This window comes from Myodes glareolus, chromosome 3 (assembly GCF_982192425.1).
Source record: "Myodes glareolus chromosome 3, mMyoGla1.1, whole genome shotgun sequence".
Taxonomy (NCBI): domain Eukaryota; kingdom Metazoa; phylum Chordata; class Mammalia; order Rodentia; family Cricetidae; genus Myodes; species Myodes glareolus.
This window is the reverse complement of record NC_142028.1, coordinates 30088287-30113329: the sequence shown is the minus strand read 5'-3', so window position 1 is coordinate 30113329 and position 25043 is coordinate 30088287. Positions and strand designations below refer to the sequence as shown.

The following is a 25043-nucleotide window of genomic DNA, read 5'->3' as shown; positions in this document are numbered from 1 at the left end:
TATATAACTGTCTGTACTCTGTCTCTTTAAAGATTTTTTAAAAACGGTTTACTTCTTTTCCAACTCTCTATACTATATGCTCTTTTTCTTTTCTCTCCCAAGCCTACATATATTTATCCAACACTATGACCCATTTAGAGTTCTTTTGTGTCTGAATCTATAATTCTCTACTGTCTTGAAGAGCTTTTAAAATGGTAAGCAGCTGGGTTGCAGCTGCTCTGGATGCTGGCTCCACCTCTCTCTCCACATTTAAAATGGTGGAAGCACCACCAGTGTTAGCTCTGGGGCCACCAGGCAGGAGCTGTGCTCAGCATTCCAACTCAGAGATTGAGCGTGCAGCACATAAACCCTTTTTATTTGAGTAACAGCCAAATCTGCCACATGGAGCACTGCACAGCCTGGAAACATCTCTATGTATGACAGTGGGAAACCACCATGCTCTTCTGCCTATGCAAGCCTAGTAGACCTGATCCCAGTGCCTGCCCAGGCAGGGAGCGCCAAGCCACAGGCATGGTCTCAGCTACTTTTCTCTCAACCCCGAGTGGGCACACAAACACCAGGGCCCACAAATGCCATTGAAATGCTTCATAGCCAGAGTTTGCACTGGCGGCACAGCCCAGGAAGCTGCGTTTTAAAACCCCTGCAGTGGTTTTTTTTTCCCTGCTATGGTTGAATCAGTAAAATCTCTCTTAAATGAGCTGTAGCATGCCACCAGCAAACAGCAAAAAGCTGGTGTTTTTGTTTTTGTTTTTGTTTTTGTGTGTGTGTGTGTGTGTGTCTAGAATTCCTTTTCAAGTCCTTTCAGGTTTTAGGTGGATTTAGCTGGCCACGTGGGTGCCAATCTGAGGTAAGGAGAGGGCTGCTTGTTGGTTCCTGACCTTCCAGAAGCAAAATAATCACACAGAGACTGTATTAATTAAAACATTGCTAGGCCCATTAGCTCTAACTTTTACATTTTAGTTTAACCCGTTTCTATTAATCTGTGTATCACCACATGGCAGTGGCTTACCAGCTAAGTTTCAGCAGCAGCATGTCTTACTCTGGCAGTGGATCGATGGTGTCTCCTGACTCAGCCCTTCTTCCTCCCAGCATTCAGTTCTGTCTTCCCTGCCTACCTAAATCCTGCCCTATCAACAGGCCAAGGCAATTTCTTTATTCATTTATAGTAATCACAACACACAGAGGGGACTCTCACATCAGTAGGGATTGGGTTTAACTCTGAACATGGCATATGGGAATTTCTAGTCAAAGCACAGTATGGGAGTCAGTAGATAGGGAATTACTGAGAATGAGATTAAACATAAGAAAGTCTGACTAAACTGATCTAATACATGCTCAGTAAAATTAAGCCAGGAGATCAGACATCAAGGATGATGGGATATTAAAGATTATTCTGGCCAGGCTGATGGTGCCTGACTTTAATCCCATCACTTGGGAGGCAGCAGCAGGTGGATCTCTGAGTTCAAGGCCAACTTGATCTGCATAGTGAGTTCCAAGCCAGCCAGGGTATTAGCCCCCTCCTCCAAAATCCCACCTACAAATTGATTATTTTGGGTAAACTCAGCAGGTTATTTTGCTAAAATTAGATTTTGTTTTTACAGATTTTATATGTGTGAATGTTTGCCTGCTATATGTACGTGTGCCAGGTGTTGGATCTCCTGGAACTGTAGTTACAGTTATGATGTCAGTGCTGCCATGTGGGTACTGGGAACTGAATCCAAGTCCTCTGCAAGAACAATAAATGCTCTTAACCACTGAGCCTTCTCTCCAGCCCCTAATATTAGATTTTAAAGGGAGATGCACAGATGGACCTGGAAGATGATCTGGAAGTCTGACCAAAGTTTGACCAAATAATCTTTATCAGTATTATTCTATATAGTAGAGAAAAGTACATTTGTAGGCATTGCCTTTGTTGTTGTTGTTTTTGGTTTTTCGAGACTGGGCTTCCTAGAACTCATTTTGTAGACCAGGCTGGCCTCCAATTCATAGAAATTGTCTTCCTATGCTTCCTGAGTGCTGGTATTAAAGGCCTTGGCTGTGAGATTTATTATTATTATTATTGTTGTTGTTGTTCTTGTTTCGAGACAGGGTTTCTCTGTAGCTTTGGAGCTTGTCCTGGAACTAGCTCTTATAGACCAGGCTGGCTTCGAACTCACAGAAATCTGCCTGCCTCTGCCTCCCGAGTGCTGGGATTAAAGGCGTGCATCACCACCTCCCAGCCGAGATTTATTATTAAAAGAAATGAGAAGACATATACAGGCGTGGGGTTCAGAATTGTGTTTGCTACATGTGTGGAAATATTTAGGAAGAGCCAGTGAGATGGCCCAGTGGGTAAATGTGCTTGTTTTGATTCCCGGAGCCATGGAAGGTAGACATAGAGACTGACTCCACGAAGCTGTCCTTTGGCATCCACATGTACACCATTGTTGGGGAGGCCGCTTGTTAGTTTCCGGCTGCTCATCTTAATTTAACCCATCTCCATTAATCTTTGCATCACCACGAGGTCATGGCCCACCAGCAAAGTTTCAGCATGTCTGTCTCTGGTGGCAGCTCCATTGCTTCTCCTGACTCTGCCTTCTTCCTCCCAGCATTCAGTTTAGTTTTCCCTGCCTAGCTAAGTTCTGCCCTGCTACAGGTCCAAAGCAATTTCTTTATTCATTAATGGTAATCACAGCATACAGAGGAGAATCCTACATCACACCATGGCAGGTGTGGCCCCCCATTAGACAGTACAAAGCAAATAAAAACAAGACAAAAAAAAAAAACGAGAAAAGAAAAATTTACCTTTTATTTGAATCGTTAAGTTACTGTTTGTATAAAAATTAAATAGTTAATTTAAAAAAGATTATTGGAAAAAACAGTTAAGACATTTACTTTGGGAGTTAAGTGAGTAATTGGGATCAATGGGGAAGTTGATTGATTTGTATTCATCTTTAAACTGAAAGAAATTTTTTGTTTTTAGATTTCCGACATCCTTAAATAGGCCTCTTTGGAGCTCCTTCAGCGAGTTCAATGGCGTCCTCTGCTACTGTGCCTCTAGGATTTCACTATGAAACGAAGTATGTTGTTCTCAGCTACTTGGGACTTCTCTCTCAGGAGAAACAAGAAGGCCCCTCACCCCAAGGTATTGTCTTTAGTTTATGGTGTTCATATTGACTCATGATAAGGACTTGATTTATAGAAGTATTTGCATCTAAGTAATTTATACGAGTAAGCCCAAGCAGTATTAATTATAGAGAATAATCGCCCTATCCCATCCCACTCCTGTCTCATTCCTAGTTGCAGCTTCTCTTAATGGTATTCATTTTATATTATTTTGACTTTGGTTTGTTTCATTTAAAACTTATTTGTTTACTTCACACATGTGTATCTGTGTGGGTGTGTACATTTCACGATGTGTGTGTATTGGTCAGAGGACAACCTTTGGGAGGCCCTTCTGTTCACTCTATGGTCCTGGAAATCCAGCTCGGGTCATCAGACTTTTTGGCAAAAAAATGTCTTAGGATTTCTGTTGCTGTGAGGAGACACCATGGCCACAGCAACTCTTATAAAAGAAACATTTAATTGGGGCTGGCTTACAGTTTCAGAGTTTAGTCCTGATGTGTGTGTGTGTGTGTGTGTGTGTGTGTGTGTGTGTGTGTGTGTGTGTCAGAGAGAGAGAGAGAGAGAGAGAGAGAGAGAGAGAGAGGGAGGCAGAGGGCAGTGTGGCAGACAGATGTGGAACAAACTGAGAGGGTTTTTTTTTTTTTCTTTCTTTGAGAGAGGGTTCTTCTGTGTAGCCTTGGTTGTCCTGAAACTCACTCTTAGACCAGGCTGGCCTCAAACTCACAGAGATCCACCTGCTGGGATTAAAGTTGTGTGCCACCACCCGACTACATCATGATCCCTTGGCAGTAGAAAGAATTCTTTGGTTTTTGGTTGTTTGTTTTGTTTTTGAGACAAGGTCTCTCTATGTAGACCTGACTGGTGTGAACTATATAAACCAGGCTGGCCTCCATCTCACAGAGATCCACCTGCTTCTGTCTCTTGAATCCTGGGGTTAAAGGCGTAGGTCAGCACTTCCAGCTCTGTCTTGGTGCTTTAAGACTTCTTCAGTCCTATTGGAGGGATGTGGTTGTGGGACACTGGGGTCAACAGGTTCCACCTACTGAATGCTGCATGGGTGGTCAGGAATGCTCAGGCTGTCAAGCTATTCTCAGTTGATTAGCTTTGCTTACCGCTGCGTTTGTCTTTCCGTTGGTAAGATCGCGTGCAGATCGCGTGCATTTATTGCTACCTACGGCTGTGTTCTCGTTTTCATTTGTATCAAAATAGTGCTTGATTTTTCTTCAGATTTTTCTCTTTGACTTTTGTGTCACAGGTGTACTAACTAATCTCCAGGTATTCAGGGATTTTATTTTTATTAGTCTTTTAATTACTCATTCTTAGTTTAATTCTCTTGTGATCTGATTAAATGCAGCATGATTTAATTAACATCCTAAGTCACTCTTCTTGCTTGGCTCCTGACTGAACCACTTTGAAGCTCACTTTCTTTGTCTTGTTTTCATTTGTTTCATTTTTCTTTCTCCTTCCTTCCTTCCTTCCTTCCTTCCTTCCTTCCTTCCTTCCTTCTTTTTTGAGATAGGGTTTCTCTACTTTTTTTTTTTTTTTTGGAAGAAATACTGCTGGTATTGAACGTCCCATTTTAAATATTCTGATTTTTCTTATCACTGATTCCGTGTAAACTGGGAGTATTTTGATGAGTTTTTATAGTCTGGTGATGTTTGACTTTTCCATTATTTCAGGATAGTAAGCACTATACTTTGCTTCTTCTGATAACAGAATAATCTACACCACCGTGCCTTAAAGCCAGAATGTTCAGACTCCTCTTCTCCCTCTTTTCCTGTTCGACACATAGGTGTCACAGGTGAGGTAAAGGGAGAGCTGCACTCTGTTAGCTGGATGGTGTGCAGCTACAGCAGCATCCCTGCAGTTCGTGATGGGGAGCAGTGTGGAGCCAGGAGACACAGGAAGTCTGGATTGCAGCTGGCACCTTGCTGGCCCTGAAACAGCCTTGGCCTGCACATGTATGAGTGTGGCTGTGTGCCAGTTCAATTTTACTCTGGGCCCTGAATTTCCTTTTCATTTGTTTGTTCTTTCTTTCCTTTCTTTTTGGTAATACTGAGACTGAACCCATAATAATAGGGACAAACCAATATTAAAATGGCAGCTGTGCCCCCTTTTCACCTGTCTGTTAGAAACAGAAGTCAGGAGTTTTGGCCAGGACTTCATCATTGTTTAAAGTTCTTCTATTAGCTTCTTTTTCTATTTTCTTTCTTTCTTTCTTTCTTTCTTTCTTTCTTTCTTTCTTTCCTTCCTTCCTTCCTTCCTTCCTTCCTTCCTTCCTTCCTTCTCTCTCTCTCTCTCTCTCTCTCTCTCTCTCTCTCTCTCTCTCTCTTTTTTTGGTTTTGTTTTTGCTTTTTTTGTTTTCAAGACAGAGTTCCTCTATGTAGGTTTTGCTGTCCTGGAACTCGCTCTGTAGACCTGGCTGACCTTTAACTCACAAATATCCACCTGCCTCTGCGTCCTGAGTGCTGGGGTGTGTGTAATCTTTTGACTGGGTGGTGGCGGCGCATGCCTTTAATCCCAGCACTCAGGAGGCAGAGGCAGGCAGATATTTGTGAGTTTGAGGCCAGCCTGGTTTACAGAATGAGTTCTAGGACAGGCTCCATAGCTACTGAGAAACCCTGTCCAGAAAAAATGGGAAAAAAAGTCTTTTGCATGCATATATATTTGAGGGGGTGAGAAAAAAAGAAAACAATATAGTACTGGCCAGGACACACGATAATGGTTTCAGATTGCAGGAACTAAGGAAAACTCTTTTTAGTAGATAGTCCAGTTTAACTGCCTGTAGCATGCAAAATACATTGATTGTAACCTGTAAGCCAAATGAACCCTTTCCTCCCCAACTTGCTTTTGGTCATGGTGTTTTGTAATAGCAGTAGAAACCCTAAGACAAGATCTAGTTCTCTGTCCTCCTTGGCACCTGCAACATATGGCATATATTCACACACACATAAAGATAAATAAAAAACCTAAAGCCAAATCTAAAGTCTAAACATGAAGTCTAATGTGTTGATAGACATCATTAATCTCAACACTCAAGAAGATGAGGCCTAAGGCTGGAGAGATGACTCAGTGGTTAAGAGCACTGGCTGCTTTTACAGGGGACTCAGATTCCATTCCCAGCACCCACATGGCAGCTCACAACTGTCTGCAACTCTAGTCTCAGAGGATCTGTTACCTTCTCTGGTCTCCTCGGATACAGGCATACACATGGTATAAATAAGTTAAAAAAAAGAAGTGAGGCCTGAAGATCAGAAGTTAAGACTAGGCCAGGCTGACGTAGTTGAGGCTGAAGGGACAGAGTGGGACTAGAAAGACGGCCGAGTGGTAAAGAGCCTGGACTGCTCTTCCAGAGGACCTGCGTTCCTGTGCTCTACCCTAGGGAGCACCTCTGGCCTCCTTGTGTACTGTGGCATGCCTACTAATGCACCATAACATGTGTACATACACACAAGCACACACTGATAATAATAAACAATAAAATTGAAAAATTAGTGGTGGTTTGTAGGCAAGTTTTTCATCGGGCCTGCCTGTCAGCTCTGTCCTACCAGCTGGCTCCCAAGTAACCACGCAGAGACTTAATATTAATTATAAATGTTCTACTGAAAGCTTAGTCTTGTTACTACCTAGCTCTTACAGCCTAAATCAACCCGTGTTTCTTATCTAAATTTCGTGTGGCTCATGGCTTGTTGCCTCATTTTCTACACGTTCCGTTTCCTCTGTGTCTGTCTTGCAACTCCTGAGACTCTGCCCTTCTTCCCAGTGTCCTCCTGGTCTGCTTCTCTCATCCAGTCTCTTCCCACCCAGCTATAAGCCAGTCAGCTCTTTATTAACTAATGAGAGTGATACATATTTACAGTGTACAAAGATTGTTCCACAGCAGGGGTTAGTTATCCTTAATACTGGTTTTCTTGTAGGCTCAAGTACATATGAATATAGGCAGTGCTAGCAAACTCTACTTTCTGTTTGTTTTTTAATGGTAGTGGCTCTCAGTAGAAGGGATCAAATCCAGGGCTTTGCTATGCTAAGTACTCTACCACTGAGCTTCATCTCTAGCCTCAGGAGGCTATATTTTGGGGGGCAAGGAGCGGAGTTGAAGGCAGAGTCTTACTGTATAGCCCAATTGGCCTCCAGCTTATGACCCCTCTGCCCCAGCCTTCTGTGTGCCACGATTCCAGGCTTGTATCATTAAGTCGGGTTTAGGATAGCCTTCCTAAGGGAAAGCACTGGTTTCTCATTGCTGTCTTGTTACCCTGTTTGTTTCCTGAAATGTGATCTACAACTCACTCCTGTGTCTATCTTCTGTGGATAGAATTTATAAGAGCATCAATTAGGGTTCGGTTTCAAGTTTGTGGAAGAATAAATGTGAGAAGTGACCGAGTAAGGGTCCGTTCATGACTGAGAGTTTTCTGTCACGTTATGTGTTTTTCATTATTTCCTAAATGAGTCATATTCTGGGTGTAGACTTTTCCGTGAGCGGTTAATTCTCCCATAATTTTCCTTCCTTCCTTCCTTCCTTCCTTCCTTCCTTCCTTCCTTCCTTCCTTCCTTCCTTCCTCCTTCCCTCCCTCCCTTCCTCTTTCTTTCTTTCTTTCTTTCTTTCTTTCTTTCTTTCTTTCTTTCTTTCTTTCTTCCTTTCTTTCCCCCTCCCCTCCCTTTCCCTTCCTTCCTTTCTTTTTTCCTTCCTTCCTTTCTTTTTGTTTTTCTTTTTGAGACAGGGTTTCTCTAGCTTTAGTGCTTGTCCTGGAACTAGCTCTTGTAGACCAGGCTGGCCTCAAACTCACAGAGAACCACCTACCTCTGCCTCCTGAGTTGCTGGGATTAAAGGCATGCACCACCACCACTTGGCTCTCCCATACTTTTTCTGAAATAGTTAAGTCGTCTGTACTGTGCTATTTGTGTTGAATCATTTTTTCTTTTCTTTCTTTCTCTTCTTCGGTGCTTTTTTCCCCCCTCTTTGACACAGGGTCTCATGTAGCTTGGCTGCCTCTGATCAAGGCTGGGATTTCTAGTGCAAGTTGCCATATTTGGTTTCAATTATATATTTTGTCTAATTAAAATCCTCCTGCATATTTATGCCAAGTGATAATTTTTGTTACATTCAACTTGGTATATATTAACATAGACCACCTTGTCTCTATGGTCATTAATACAGATTTAATAAAGAGGCATTTCTATTTCTGTGTGTGTTTATAGTACTGCAGGTTGAACCCAGGGCCTCATGGATGTTTATGTGTCCTACTTCTGAGCTGCAGTCCCAGATTCATATAGTTCTTTCTTGGAAGGATAGTTACATTGTCAACAGTAATGTGACAGTGAAATACATTTCTATGTAGTAACTGGTTCATTCTTCCTTCTTAAGCTGCTAGTGCCTCCCAACTGGTTTTCTACTTTTCTAGATTCTTAGGTACTTCATGTAAAGTATTAGTCATTTTGTGATCAGTGTTTCATATTGTGGTGTGTGTAAATCTCTTTCTTTATGTATCTAAGTATATGTATTTATACATATGGCTATATGTATAAATATGTATTTGGCTTTTCCTATATTTTGGCTATTGTAATTCACCTTGAACATGTATGTACAAATATCTATTTAAGTTTCTTTTTTGAATCCTTTTTCTTGTTTTGAGAATAGGTCTCATGTAACTCAGGCTAACCTTGAACTCTCTGTGTAGCTGAAGACCTTGTCTTGCCGTCCTCCTGCAGCTGTTAGTTCCTGAGCTGGAATTACAGGTGTAATCCATCATGCCTGGTTTATGTGATACTAGGAATGGAGCCCAGGGCTTTCTGCATGCCAGATAAGTATTCAGCCTACTGAGCCACACCTTTACTCTTGCTTTGAATTCTGCCTGACATATATCCAGATGTAGGATTGCTTTGTCATATGTAATCCTAAATTTAAATCCTATTTATTTATTTATTTATGAATTTTGAAATGGGATCTCAATAGCTCAGGTCTAGAACTCACTGTGCAGCCTAATTTAGCCTCAAACTCATAGAAGTTCTTTTAAGATTGTTATAAATGTAAACCGGGTGGTGATGGAGCACACCTTTAATCCCTTTAATCCCAGAGCTCAGGTGACAGAGGCAGGTGGGTTTCTGTGAGTTCGAGGCTAGCCTGGTCAAAAGAGTGGGTTCCAGAACAGGCCCCAAAGCTACAGAGAAACCGTCTCAAAAAATAAAAAAAAATATTATAAGTGTTAATCACCTTACTTGTTGTGTGTGTGTGCTGTGCATATGAAAACGGCTTTCTGGGGTTGGTTCTTTCCATTTTTGTGTGGGTTCTGAAGATTGAACTCAGGTCGCCACGTTTGTGCAGCAAGCATCTTTACCTGCTAAGTCATCTCATAGGCCCTTAGCCTTGTGGTTGGTTCTAATTTGTCTTTTTAGAGTGTCTAGTGCCTTCCAGCCTCAAGGTCTGGGTAAAGGCGTGTTCCAGATCACAAGTGTGCCTCCATTTCTGGAGTGTAGTTCATTCCAGATATAGTCAAGTTGACAACACCCATCTCACTGTCCTTTTTCCATTCTGAGTGGGTTATTTATCTTTTAGCATTGAGCTTTAGGGATTCCTTATATGTTCTGGATACCAGACTTTTAGCTGATATATTGTTTCTAGGTGCTTTCTTCTGTTTCATGATTTTTTTTGTTTTTTTCATTTTCCTGGTTTACTTCCTGCTACTAGATTTTCATTTTGATGAGGTTCAGTGTTTGTTTTCTTTAATTTCTTATGATGCTGCTTCAGAAAGCCTTACCTAGAGTTTCATAGCATTATTTCATATTTAGGTCTCTAGTTGTTTTTTTTGTGGTGTGTGTGTGTTTTAAGTAACAGTTGATTGATTTCTTTGCATTAGAATATCTAGTTGTTCTAGACCATGTATTGAAAACATTATTCTTTCCTTGATACCCTTTTCAAAAATCAGTTGGCAGAGAATTTCATACACGTATACAATGAAATTTAATCATATGTATCCCCCATTTCCTCCCTCCAAATCCTCCTGTGTGACTCCACAGTCCTGCTGCCCAATTTCATGGTCTTGATTTATAATGTTGCTCTGACTTGCAGTATGCCAGATGCTATACCCTCGTCAGTATGACCAAACAAGAGAAGGAAATAAAAGGAATGAAATCATCATTATTCCTAGATAAGATTGCATAGAAAAGCCAGTAGAATTTGTAGAATTGATAGAAAATTTCACAAAGTTTACATATAACAATCTAGTATACTTCTGTTTACCACCACCTACCAGAAAGTACACCCATTAAAAGTCTTATTTATTTATTTAAAAAAAAAAAACCAAAAATCAGTTGACAGGATGGGATGTCATTGCATGTGAATTTTAGGGATCCAGAACAGGAAGATGGTAAGTTTGAAGCCAATCGGGCTTCAGCATAGTGAGATTGGTTTTAAAAAATAACAACTATGGGCTGGAGAGATGGGCTCATATAGATGTACATGCAAGCAAAACATTCCATTGCACATAAAAAAGAATAAATAAATCTTTAAAGAAAAATTTCAAAAACTCCACAAAATAGCCAAAATCTATTGGTGGTAAATGTATATAGTTCTAGTTTTTAATTAAATTCTGTATGTTTTATTATAATCTATATTTTTGTCTGAGACTGTCTCATGTAGTACTCCCATCCTCTGGACAGTGAGTCCAGTGCAGGGGGCTTCCCGCTGTCACTGTTTAAAACCTACAAACTTGGTAGTTGATAATCAGGTTTATGTTTGTTTGTTTTGTTTTTTGTTTTAATTTATTTTGTTTTGCTGTGATAAATAATCACCAAGACCAAAAGCAGCTTGGGGAGGAAATGGTTTATACACAGTTCGTCATTGAGGGAAACCAAGGTAGGAACTCAAGCAGGGCAGAAAACCAGAAATAGGAACTCAAGCAGAGGCCAAAGAAGAATGTTGCATACTGGCTTGCTCCTCATGACTTGCTCAGCCTGTAGGTTTTTTGTTTGTTTGTTTTGTTTTTGTTTTTCAAGACAGGGTTTCACTGTGTAGTCCTTGCTGTCCTCACATGACCCTGTCTTGTATCAAGTTGACAAAAAAACTAACCAGCCCCGGGTCTCACTGTGTTTTGATGGCCTAGAACTCACTGGAGAGTCACCCATCTCTGTCTCCCAAATGATGAGATTAAAGGAGTGTACTATCACGCCCAGCCTCTTAATTTAACAATTAATGAATTTATTTGAGGCAGTCTCACTATGTAACTTTTGCTATCCTGGAATTTACTATATAGACTGGACTAGCCTCAAATTCATAGAGATCCATATCCCTCTACCTCTTGAGTGCTGGTTAAAGATGTGTACCACCATTCCAGCCTAAAAATTATTTTTTAGGTTCATTTATTTTATATTATGCATCTGAGTGTTTTACCTGCCTGTATGTATGTGTGCTGTGTGTACACCTGGTGCCTGCAAAGATCAGAAGAGTATCAGATAGCGAGAACTAGAGTCATGAATGGTAGTGAACCACCACTGGGGTGATGAGAATCAAACCCAAGTCCTCTGCAAGAGTAGCAAAAAAGGCCACTTCTCCAGCCCCCTCCCTTATAGATAATTTTAATATGTCCTTATATGGAAATTTGTAGATACAGAACTTACTTCTTTGATTTAGCCCATTCAAGTTGGCCAAAATGTGTTAGTTGTATTCAGTTTGAAAGCTCTGGACAAATTTCAGAGCTGGGATATAACAGCTGCTAACTCACTTAACTCCTCATTTGAATCGAAGTGGGTGGACTTTAGTGTGCTCATGCCTATTTATCTTTGAAATACTTCCCCTAGATTCATTGAACAGGATTTATGCTACATTGGCCCTACTGTGTAGTTCTCTGCTGTAGAATGTCTGGATGGAGAGGATTAATTAGATGAAGATCACTGAATCTGTCTGTCCTTGGGTCGCTAGCTAGATAGCCTTTTGTATCCTAACAGCAGTAGCCTTTCTATAGTTTAGGCTTTCCACACGGCTTGTTATCAAGTATGACAGCTTGTCATGTGTAATCAGCATCATGTCACTGTCATGAGAACAGCACTCCTCTGATCAGCTGCTTCTTAATCTGGTGGGGTGTGAGCATATGGTAACCAAGACATTGTCATTCACTGTGTGGGTTGGTGGTGGCGCCAGGGGCTGTGTGGGTCTGTGTTTGTTTAGGATGTGCATGTCTTCCAGAGAGAGGCTGATGACAGATGGCATCGCTTATTTCTTATTTGAGACTGCATCAAAAATTATTCATACATTCTAGGGTAATAAGCCACTTAACAGAGCGATTCTCTCTGTCTCCTCGCTCTCTCTCTCTCGCGCGCGCTCTCTCTCTCTCTCCATACTGTCCTTGAACAGTTCTGCTTCAGTCTCCCAAATGCTGGAATTACAGGCATTAGCCACTCCAGGCAGAAGATTTGTTTTTCAGTGTTGTTTCTTCATGGACTATTGGTGCATGGGCAAATGATGAGGACTGGTTGATTTACAGACTGCCAGTTTAAAGCTAAGCTCTTGTGCCTTGGTTATTGAGCACAGTTCTTATAAGTGTGGAGGCAGGAGTTGAGGTCTGCTTCCTTGTTACCTTTCTTCGTATTCTCTCTCTCACCGCTGCCATTAATAAATCTGTATTATCTATTGCCCTGTATGTGTGGTTAGTCAGTTTTCATGCTCTCTTTTAGAAAAATCACTTCTCAATTTCTAACTACTTCTTTTTTTTTTTTTTTTACCAATACATTATGTATATTCTTCTATCCACTGTAACCCTTTATTTAGGTCCATACCACAGTAGATAGTGACAGCCACCACTGTCAAGTATTTGTCCTGTTTGACACAAGTCTTAGACAAAGAAAGTGTCAGAGTATTTGTAATCTGGTCAGAACAAATTGTAAAATCACTGAATATAGGCTGGAGTACATGTAAGTGTTTACCTACATGGACAGCACAGGTTAACTGATACTGAAAGACTTTTACTGACCTCAGGCGTAGGAAAGTGTCCCTGAAGAGTGTGAATGGAGCTTACCTAGAAGCATAAAACCCTAGGTTCAATCCCCAGCCTGCCTAAAACTGGGCATGGTGACACAGTCAGAAGTTCAAAGTCACCCTTGACTGTAGTAGTGATCTTAAGTCCAACCTGGGAAACTTTCTCTTAAAAAAAAATCACTAAAGACTGAAGACACGGTGGGGAAGCAGACTTAAAGTCCTTCGAGGGTAGTCAGGAAAGAGAGTAAGGTAGTAAGGCAGTGCAGTAGAAATGAAGTGTAATGTGTTCTATTTGTTGAATTGTGAAGAAACTGGGTTGCTTTTTTTTTTCTTTTGTTTTTTTGAGATAGGATTTCTCTGTGTTGTCATGGCTGTCCTAGAACTCGCTCTAGACCAGGCTGGCTTAGAATTTACAGAGATCCACCTGCCTCTGCCCTCCAGAGTGCTGGAATTAAAGGTGTGCAACACCACCACCCGGCCTGGATTGCTTTAAAAAAAAATCTTCACTATACATAATTCAGTGTGGCTTAAAAGTATGCCTGTTGGAGCCAGGCATTATGACACATGCTTGAAATCCCAGCAGCCGGAATGTGGGACAGAAGGGTCATGAATTGGATGCCAGCCAGGTCTGTTTAGTAAGATCCTGTTTTAACTCCTTCCCTCTTAAAAAGTATGTAATCCGAATGAGATGCTAACTCAGTTAATAAACTACCGACTGTGCAAACATGTGAACTTGAGGTTGGGTCCCCAGCACCCACGTGGTAAAGCTGGACGCAGTAGCATTGGTCTGTAACCCCGGTATAGGGCAGGCAGGACAGATGAACCCCTAGAGTTCGTGGGCTAGCTAGTGTGCTCCAGGTTCCGCAAAGACCCTGTTTCAAAGAACAAGGTGGAGGGGCTGGAGAGATGACTCAGTAGGTAAGAGCACTGGATTTCCTTCCAAAGGTTCTGGGTTCAATTCCCAGCACCTATGTGGCAGCTTAAAACTGAAACTCCAGTTCTAGGGAACACAGTATGGTCTTCTGGCTCCATGAGCACAAGGACACATGTGGTGTACAGAAATTCATTCAGGCAAAACACTCACACACATGCAAAGAAAACAAGATAGAAAACCATCGAGAAAGGAACCTCATGCTGGCCTCTGTCTTCCACTTACATGTGTGATTGCATTCATGCTTGTATACACCCCCCCCAACACACACACACTATGGAAACATCTAAGGAATAAAATGGGAAGTAGGAGCACTGTAGATTTCCACGGTGAGAATGACATCAAAGCTGTGTTATCCATAAGTTCCTAGATGGTCACACTAGCATTGTTAGTGAATTGATTCTTAGTCAAAGCCAAGAACAGCCAGCCGGGCGGTGATGGCACCCGCCTTTAATCCCAGCACTCGGGAGGCAGAGGCAGGCACATCTCTGTGAGTTCAAGACCAGGCTGCTCTACAAGAGCTAGTTCCAGGACAGGCTCCAACGCTACACAGAAACCCTGTCTCAAAAAACCAATGTATTTATCTTGGGGCTGGAGAGATGGCTCAGAGGTTAAAAACACTGACTGTTCTTTCAGAGGTCCTGAGTTCAATTCCCAGCAACTACTATAATGAGATCTGGTGCCGCCTTCTGGCCGGTAAACATACATGCAGACAGATAATGTATATATAATAAATAAATCTTCAAAAAAAATTTAAAACAGCCAAGAACAGAGAGGTACTTACTGTTTGTCTCCGGAACTCTAATGCTTTCATCTGGGCTGAGCATAGTTCTTCAAAGGTTCTTGTTTACTTAGGTCTCTGTCCATTTACTTCTGAGACAGGCTCTCACTACATCTGTAGTGTCTTGTGTGGCCCCTGTCATGGCAGGGTTTCCCTGTATAACCCTGGCTGTTCTGGAACTCACTCTGTAGACCAGACTGGCCTTGAACTCACAGAGATCTGCTTGTCTCTGCCTCCAAATGCTGGGATTAAAAGTGTGTGCCACCGCCTGGCTACATGTGTAGTCTCGACTGGCCTAGAGTTTGCTATCAGACCAGACTGGTGTCAAACTTGACAGCCTTTGCTTCCAAAATGCTGAAATTATGAGCATAAACCACTATGCCCAGCCTCTCTTAGAGCTGAGAGTATCTCGGGACCATAATGCCTGGCTCACACATTTTTATTCTGAAGACTGTTGCAAGCAGGAAGAGGGGACCTGTGTGTGTTGATACTCTTGTCTTCCTGTCTCCTGATGCATGTGTCTGGAGTCAAGTGTTCAGAGGCTCCTCTTCTGTGTGAGATTTTACTCTCAGCACTTAGGCCTACGTACTTAATTTATTAACTGTTGTTTCTTCCTTGCTTTTTTTTAGCTCTGGGATCAAAGTCAGGGTATTTGAACAGGTGTTCTTCACTGATCTACACCTCAGCCTTGTTATTTATTGTTGCAAAAAATATCTTCTAGCTTTGATAATGAAATTTGATTTCTTGTTTTCTGACGTAATACTAAGTGTAAATAGTTCTGGTTTTTGGAAGTAGGGTACCACTATGTTGCCCGGGCTGGCTCTTATACTCCTGATCTAAGGTGACCCCTCCTGCCAAGGCCTCCACATGTGGCTACTACAAATGTATCTAATGGCTTATCTGTCCCTTTTTCTATAGTAACCTCTCTTGTTTTCTCTTGTTTATTTCAGGTGATGTAACCCCACAGTCTCTGGACCCAGAAGTTTTATTAAAAGTTAAATCTGAGATTGAAGAAGAACTGAAATCCTTGGACAAAGAAGTCTCTGAAGGTCTGTCCCTCTTCCCTTCCTGGGCAATGAGTATATCTGTCAGTTCTGGTTATTGTCCATTTAGTTGTTTCTCTCTCTCTTTTTCTTTTGTTGTTGTCATCATTTTAATTATTTTTTTTTTTTTTCCAAGATAGGGTTTCTTAGTGTAGCTTTGGAACCTGTCCTGGAACTAGCTCTTGTAGACCAGACTGACCTCAAACTCACAGAGATCCATCTGCCTCTGCCTCCCAAGTGCGCCACCACCGCCTGGCTGTCATTTTAATTTTTGAGGTGGGGTTTCAGCATGTAACTGGCTGGCCTGACACTTGCTGTGTAGACAAGGCTGGCCTCGAACCCCAGAAATCTAACTGCCTCTGCTTCCAGTGTTAGGATTAAAGATGTGCACTGCCACTGCTGCCTTCTCCTCCAGAGATTTATTTATGTGTGTGTTTAGAGGTTCATAGTATCAGATGTGAATTCTCTCTTGTGGAGCAGGCCTCACAAATGATTTTTATGACCTTTTTTTTTTGCCAACATATACATTTTAAATTGTATTTTATCTTGAAAACATTGTAATTATATCATTTCCCCCTTTCTTTCCTTTTCTCCCCAGCCCCTCCCATATACCTCTCCCATGCTTTCTTCAAATTCATGTCCTCTTCTTTAAAAATTGTTATTACTTGTGTGTGTATATGTATGTGTGTGTTCCTAAATATATAAAATGTAATAACTTTCAATAAAACAACTGTTAGTTGGGAAAGAAAATTAATAAAAATTTATGAACAAACTAGGCATGCTGATTTGTGCTTATAGTCCTAGCACTTGGTAGGGTGAGGGACAAAGGTCCTTGTTAGTTTGAGGCCATCCTGGGCTGCATAGTAAATACCATGTGAACCTAGGCTATAATGAGACAAATGCTGGTAAGAGAAAAGGAAGAAAGGGAGAGAGAGAGGGAGGGAGGGAGGGAGGGAGGGAAAAATAAAGAAGTAAATTTACAAATAAACAATTCATGGTGGTTTATGTTTATAATCCCAGTACTTGAGAGACTGAGCTAGGAGAATCATGAATTCAAAGACAGCCTGGGCTAAATAGGGAGGCCTCCAGCTGAAAAACAAAACAATAACACCTCAAAATTTAGGACCAATCAATTTTGTGTTCCAGACAAGATTAATATGTATAATGATCTTTCCAAGTACCTTAAAATTCCTGTCCCTAACAGTACATAGTACCTTAGTTTTGCAAACTCTCATGAAGATACCCCTTTCTTTTTTGGGGGGGGCGGGGGAGACACAGATGTGTGCTGTATGGCCCAGCTGACCTGGGACTCGCAGTGTAGTCCAGGCAGGCTTCTTTCTTGAGATCTTCCTGCCTCAGACAGCCCTGAGTGTCAAGATTATAGGTGTGCACCATTACACCGGGCTTACAGCACAGCTTATGGTCCTATTTATTTTCTTGTTCTCTTAACTTTTATTTATTTTATGTGTATGGATGTTTTGTCTGTATGTGTGTCTGTGTACCATGTGCATGCAGTGCCAACGGAGTCCCAGAAGAGGGTTTTGGATTCCATGGGCCTTTGTGCTAGGAATCAAACCCTGGTCCCCTGGAAGAGCGAGCAGCAAGTGCTCTTAATCACTAGCAATCTCTCCAGCCCTGGCACATTTGTTAATTTTGATTTTTCTTTTATCTTGTCTTCAGCCTTCACCAGCACAGGCTTTGACTGTCACACCTCACCAGTGTTTAGCCCAGCTAACCCTGAAAGCTCAATAGAAGACTGCTTGGCCCATCTTGGAGAAAGAGTGTCCCAGGAGCTGAAAGAGCCTTTGCATAAAGCATTGCAAGTGATTCTCAGCCAGTGAGTTGCAGCTGCCGAGTGGAGGGTGCTTCTCTGAGCAGTCTGGGTGGCATGTGGTGCTGGGTTGGCTGAGACTTTGCTTTAGGCAGTCACCCCTCCTCCTCTGCGCTCCTAAATATCCCAACAGAGATCTGATGGGTTCTGATTTACTCGTTGAGCTGTCAGGTTCAACAGATGCACTTACTGTGTCATAAACACAAGCTATTGCCTTTGTCCTAATCATTCCTTGTCTCTGGCCATCTATATTCATAGATATATGAATATGGCTGGGGGTTTGTATACTATATATAATGTGTGATTAGCATTATCTTTGTACTTTAGATGGCTGTATTTAGTATGGTATCTGTATCACAGATATTGCTATCCTTTGGGGTTGCACATCTGCCTGTGAAGCTACTTCTATATTCCTGCAGGGAACTCCTTTCCAGCTGTGGCCCTCGCTGTACTAAAACTAAAATTGAGAAGCTAGTGAAAATACAAGCATGCTAAAATAGAACCAATTCACTTATGATAAGTCATTGAAGAATTAATATGAATTACAGCATTAGTGTGATTTGATGATCATGGATCATTTAGGAAATTTGTTCCTCACCAAAAGGTTAAAATTCATATGGCAAATTGCTATTGTAGTAAGGAAACTCTTTACTGTTGTGTAGTCCAGGTTTAGAGTGTGCTGTGTTCTTATCAGGAAGCAGTTAGGGTTTCCATATATTCTGGTGAAAGGAGCATATATAAAATCCTTAATTATACTCAGTGAAGTGAAACCATAGGTAGATTTTCTACCTCAGACACAAGAGTAAAGGAATGTGGAAAGGATGGTATGAGTGGCCAGGAAATAAAGCTTAAGTAGGAAATTTGGGTTCACAGCATGGCTAAGGCCCAGCAGGTCTGCTGTCCTAGCTCTGAGGGCCTGGGGGCGGGGGGTGAATTGAGTAGGGTTCACTAAGACTCTCTGTCCTTAAATGTTCAAATATTGTACATACTGAGATTACAACCTTAAAAGATCGTGCTTTCTTTTCTTTGTCTTTTTTGAAACAAGGTCTCACTGTAGCCCAGGTTTGGCCTTAAATCACAGAACTTCATCTATCTCTGCTTCTCAAGTGCTGAATTAAGGAATGTGCCACCATGATGCCTGGCCTTTAAGATTTGTTTTTATTTTTATTTATATGTATGTTGATGCCCAGAAGGCCAGAAAAGGTTGAGTCTCCCTGACCAGGAATTACAGGCCCCATCGTGGGTGCTTGGAACTGAACAGGGGTAGGAAGTGCTCTTAATCTTAACTGCTGAGTCATCTCTCCTTCATGAAAATCATTTCATTCTGCATTTGTCAGTTCTGCGTTTACTCATTGTAACTTGGCTGGGATAGTACCAACTCTCTAATGAACAGAATGGTATAATTTTGCTTTTTGCAACAGGGTCTCTTACTATGGAGTCTTAGCTGGCTTGGAACTCACAGAGATTCACCTTGCCGCTGCCTTCCAAGTGATAGGTGGGGCTAAAGGTTTGTGCTACCATGCCCTGAGTTTTTTTTATTTAAGAGAATTCTGGTTTAGATGAATATTTAGTTTTCTCTAAACCTTAAATGGTGACACAGTTATTTTTTAAGTTGGTTACGTAGCAAATAAGTTTATTCAAAAGTTTTTCTTTTGAAAGTTTGAAGCTGTTACTGACACCCTGGAAACAGTGCAGTTGTACAGGTGGAAATATCTCCTACTCCAAATGCTTTTGCCAAAGTGGGAAATTCATCTTAACTCTTTATACGAAATACCTGATCATTCAGCTACTCGCTTTCCTATGTATTAAAACATGAATGTTTTAACCGGCTACACGTTTCGTATGCATGTATGTGTGTACATATAATGTTTTAAATCATATTTCATCCTTATGAATGGATGATAAAGTCCTTAGCCTGATAGCCAAACTACCTGTAAGGACTGCAGTGGCCCACAGCAGCATCAGTTCAGAACAGGAAGTGAAGGGACTGGTAGCCCCAAGTGAAGCCTCAGGGAGCTAGAGGTAGGTGGATGGTAGCATCTGGTGTAATTCCAGTTGTACAGGATCCTAGTGTGGAGCCCAATACTTCTAAAAGAATCTGAGCACTAATAAGAAGTGGCTTCAGCCAGGCAGTGCTCCTGGGTGTGCTGTGCTTACGAAGCAGCGCTGTGGTTGGTGCTGATTGGTAGAGAGGACAGCAGCTGTGCTGTCAGAGCTGTCTCCTGAGTCTCTAGTCATTAGACACAGCGAAGGCAAAAACATCCGCAAACAAATAAAACATGACATTAATGAAATTTTTAACATATTTTAAATCAGTATAGTTAAAATAGTTTAAATATTCAAAAATTATTAGTGAGATATTTCATTCTTTTTTTTTTTCCTTTGTGGCTCTTTGAAATACAAAGTGTGTTAATATTTTAGGTACAATAACCACATTTCAAATTTTTTATAGCTACATGTGACATCTAGACATTTTTGTGGCATACATCAAAATCCTAACTTGAGCCAGGTGGTGGCCTTTAATCCCAGCACTCAGGAGGCAGAGGCAGGCGGGTCTCTGCATTTGAGGCCAGCCTGGTCCACAGATCGAGGTCCAGGATGGGCAAGTCTAAACAGAGAAACCCTGTCTTTACAACAAAACAAAGCAAAAACCCTAACTAGAAATGGAAGCAGTATGCTATTGGGTGTTTGCCCGGCGTGCTTTTGGGATATATAGTCTCCTAGCATTTCCCAACTTTGCCTTCCTAATGTGTAGTGATAATAATATATGATGTAATATAATATAAATGTGAAAAATATAAAACCTAATATATTAGACCACTAATAAGTGGTAGTTTTTATTGTTTGTCTGTATTCATCTGCTAAGAAGTTGCAGACTAGAGTAGTCAGAGCAGAAAATGCTTCTGGAATTGGGTTTTTAAAACCTAGAAAAGCATGGCCCCTCCTATGTCCTATTTTTTTGTTTTACTTACCTATTTATTTATGTTTTCTTGAGATAGGTTGGCCTTAAACCAGAGATCCATCTGCCCGTGTCTTCCAAGTGCTGGGATTAAAGGTGTTGCCTCCACTGTCTGGTTTAGGCTTTTGCCTTTAAAATAAAAAGCTAGATTGTGTTTTCACTTTAACTGAGTTAAGTTTTACATGTTACTATTTGATTAATTTTGGGATTTGATATCTGTAATTCAGGCATTTATCTGTAACAGAGATAGATTCCAAGTAATTAAAAAAATGACTAGAATATATATTTATCTTGATGTAAGTTTTACATGTTACTATTTGATTCTTTAATTTTGGGATTTGATATCTGTAATTCAGGCATTATCTGTAACAGATAAATTCCAAGTAATTAAAAAAATAATGACTAGATTATATATTTATCTTGATACACTGCTATAACAACCTCCTCAACAGCGTAGGGAATGTTTTGGGGGGAAAAATATATACCAAATATTAAAAGCCATATCTTGAAAAAAATCAACATGTTCAGAAAGTTTAGCAGCACAGTAGTGTCTGTATATTTATTTATCTGAAATTAAGCCCTTTTTGTGACACAGACTTTTAAACTTTCTACAGGCCACTGACGTATCAGGTCTACCGTGAGTGCACAGTGGAGACTGCAGCTCATACCAGCGGATGGAACAAGGTAATAATAACCAAGTTATCTGTGTGGTGCTGATAATAAAGCATAGAGAGAACTGTTACTGTTAGCACTAATTAATGTATAAGTCCAAACTATGTTACGTGAATAGTTTTGCTTTAATATTTTCTAAAATTAATGCACAAGGTTCCACAATGTGCCCTGTGGTGTGCTCTCCTTTTCTATCATTTCTTGATTTCTCTGTGTTAGACATGACATTTGTCTCCAGATAGTTACTTGTTAACATGTGAATTAACATGTCTTAGAGAAGAATGAGATATTCATTTAGATACATCTTCTGGCTCTTTTAAAAAATTAATGCCATGCTAGGCGGTGGTGGCGCACGCCTTTAATCCCAGCACTCGGGAGGCAGAGACAGATGGATCTCTGTGAGTTTGAGGCAGCCTGGTCTACAGAGTGAGTTCCAGGACAGCTAGGGCTGTTACACAGAAAAACCCTGCCTTGTAAAACAAAACAAACGAACAAAAAAATTAACACCATTTTTGATTTTATAGTTTACATAGTAGTGTGTCTCATGTGGTATCTCATTTGATCATTCCAAACTCTCCTTTGAAGAATGCACAGTGGATTTTATTGCCCTATTTTGGGGGTGGAAGGGGGTGGGATATCCTGCTGACTGGATTTTGCACTCTACTGGTGAACTGCATTCCCAGTATAATGAGCTTTTGTTCTGTTATTTGTTTACTTAGGTGGATGACTGTTCAGGAAAGGGTTAAGCTTGTGTAGGATCTCTTGACTAGCAACCAGTTCACATTTGCTGGTTCTAGCCTTTCCACTGTGTTCTGTGATTATCCATTGTCTTATACTGTGCTGCCTGCCTGTTGCCTTGCAAAGGCAGATTGGGAGGAGATGACTGAAGACGTATTGCATGGCTAGCACAGCACACATAGTCTTTCTCTTGACCAGCTTCAGTCATGCCTGCATCTTTCCTTGGTGGCTGTTTAATGGTCTCCAGTGTCCCAGGGGCTCCATTGCAAACATCTTCACACAATAGCCTCTCAGAGCCTCTCTTGCAGGGACTCTGACCCTGCCACAGTTGTCTGGCCTCAGCAGCATTCTGGAACCATGGACAAGATTCCATTAATCTCTCAACCTTGCATCTTTCTTGTGTGTAAAGTGTACTAGTACCACGTGGATGATGCCACCAAGTTCTGCTGCCAACTCCAGGTGGAGCCTGGCCCCTTGGATCACAGCTGCAGTAGTTTGTGTGTGCCAAGGTCTTTGTTTTTGAGCAGGGAACCCCTTACTGTATTCTTAGTTCAAGCTCTCTCCTTTCAAACAGATCAGCCTTTTCATATGCTACTGCCTTGAATTGAAGGGGTCTTGCGCTTAGGATACCTCTGCTGTCATCCATGGCAGAGCAGGAAGTTTGTCATTATGAATTACAACCTCTCTTCCACACACGCCTTGGTGCAACTTTATATTTGCTTATACTCTTCTCATTGCCAAACTGCACATTTTTACTGTCTTTCTGCCCATTCTCTGTCAGGGAGTTAAATAAAATGTGAATAAAGGTTTGCCAGTAGACGGTACCCTTTCTGATGCTGAAAGACTCCTAGACATTCCAAGAATTTCTCAGGGGAAGATACTCCCTGTGAGGAATACTGTTGTCCTGTGAGAGAATTACTCAGAATAAGAATAAGAAGAGAAGACTATTTGCTTCATCTTTCTTGTAATTTTATTTATTTTTTTGAGTCAGGACTTCATGTCCTTTAGGCTGCCCTGGAACTCACTGTGTAGCAGAGGATGATTTTGAACTACTGGTTTGCCTGTCTAGGATTACAGGTGTGTACCACAGTGGCCGTTTATGTAGTGCTCAGGGTCACACCCAGGCCTTCACTCATGCTGAGCAGTCTGCCAACTAAACTACATTCCTAGTCCTTTCTTGATCACTAGAAATGTGAATATGAGACCTTCTTGGAATGACTAGGCTCTGAATTTTCTTTTCTTTTCCTTTTTTAGATTTTTGAGACAGTGTTTCTCTGTGTAACAGTCCTGGCTGTCCAGGAAATCGCTTTGTAGACCAGGCTGACCTCGAACTCCAGAGGTCTGCCTGCTTCTGCCTCCTAAGTGCTGGAGCGTAAAGGTGTGTGCCACCACCGCCTGTCTGAATCCTTTTTTTTTTTTTTTTCAAACAAACCTAAATTTTTATTTATCTGGGAAATGGAGTGAATTAGTCATTGGTGTTTGAAGCCTGAGACTGCATGTTCTCCTTAGGGAGGTGGGCTGTGCTTGGCAGGGGCTCTGACGGTCTGAAATCTGCCTGATTTTCCAGCTGGGCTTCAGGTCGGTCACCCCAGAGCAGATGCTTGGGGTCATTGAGGAACCGCTGGCTACGCTGGCACGTCAGGCAGGTCTGTACCGTCCAGCGCTGTCCCTTCAGACGTCTCTGGCGCTGGGTGCAGGTGAGGCCCGGGATGAGGAGAGAGGAGCAGCCTCGACAGAGCGTCCTCTTCACCGAGGGGTCCTGCCGCAGGACCAGCCGCTTCGCGATCATCTTCTCCGTATGGCAGTAAAACCTCGCCAGTGCCTGGTTCTCTGGGTTCTGCGAGAGGACGCAGTGTGCAGCCTGGTACAGAAAGCTGAGTCGCTGGAAGGCCTCCCGGTCCTTCACTGGGCCCGTCATGAGCGTCTGCCCCTCTTCCGGATCTGTCTGAATCCTTTTAATATAAAAAAAAAACCCCACAAAAATGCAGACTACTAAAAAATAATGATTTAGTTTTAGATTATGTAGAATACTTGTGAATAATACAGTTGGTATAAATGAGCTGTAGAAGTGACTTAACTTTTCTTGTTTTTGGTTTTTGAAGCAGCATTTTGTTGTATTCCAAGCTAACCTCAGGATAACTATGTGGCCAGGGATGAGCTTGAACTTCTAAACTTCCCGTTATTAACGTGTAATGTTCTGTTTACAAGCTTGAACCACCACCACCACTTAGTTTTGTGTTGCTTCATGGCTGCTAAACAGGTACTCTACTGAGCTTACATCCTTAGCCCTACTTCTCTAAAACATCAAAACAGTGTGAGGAATAAGTCATATGTTAGAGTGTAGCAGACAAAGAGAAAGTGCTGCAGTTCATAAAATGAAATGTCTGAGCTCTGCCATTCAAGATTAATTAGCAGGGAAAGGAAAATCAGATTATGAAGGCACTGGGTTAGAACAGATGGATTAAATGACAGCTGTCTAGAATGGGTAGAGGGACTGTACCCAAAGCTAAAAGTGACAAGAAAGAAAGCTTCTCACGTTTATTACTCATTTATTTTATATAAAATGAGATATCTGCTTTTTGATACACGTGGAAGAGGTAATTTGTAACAGATGAAAGGAAATGTTATTTTATATGATGGCTCATAAAGTAAGATATATACAGTTCATTTCCCCAGTAAATAATAGGAGATTGAGCATGCCTAACCTCAAAATGTCACACGCTTATGAATCGTTATAGGAGATTAGAATGCTTTGTTGTAGAGGACACCCAGGCCTGTGCAGTTGATCTGAGTTTGCAGGATTCTCAAACCATCCTTTGCCTGCTCCTGCCCAAGGCAGTGTGGAGGCAAGATAAACAATCATTTTGTTTTAAAAACAAAAGAATCATTTTGTTTGTTTCTTATGGAAAATACCTATCTTATTCTAATAGCCCTATTTCCATTTCCATTAGTGGTAAGAAAAGGTTTTAATGTATTTTGAGCTGGAGCTCTTTGAGAATATCAAAAAATGAAGATGTGTGTT

The 25043-nt window shown here is 41.3% G+C and overlaps 1 protein-coding gene and 1 pseudogene across 1 annotated transcript in view; one reads left to right on the top strand and one right to left on the bottom strand.

Moving 5' to 3' along the window:
* The window catches only part of Bcl2l13 (BCL2 like 13), a 57689-nt gene that overhangs the window by 9855 nt on the left and 22791 nt on the right, over positions 1–25043 (top strand). The window contains exons 2-5 of the mRNA XM_048444344.3: positions 2963–3124; positions 15732–15830; positions 17505–17661; positions 21229–21298. Coding sequence (XP_048300301.1) covers positions 3013–3124; positions 15732–15830; positions 17505–17661; positions 21229–21298 — 438 coding nt within the window. The 5' untranslated portion in view covers positions 2963–3012. The remainder of the gene's footprint in view (positions 1–2962; positions 3125–15731; positions 15831–17504; positions 17662–21228; positions 21299–25043) is intronic.
* LOC146895275 (ribonuclease P protein subunit p21 pseudogene) lies at positions 23435–23956 on the bottom strand (annotated as a pseudogene).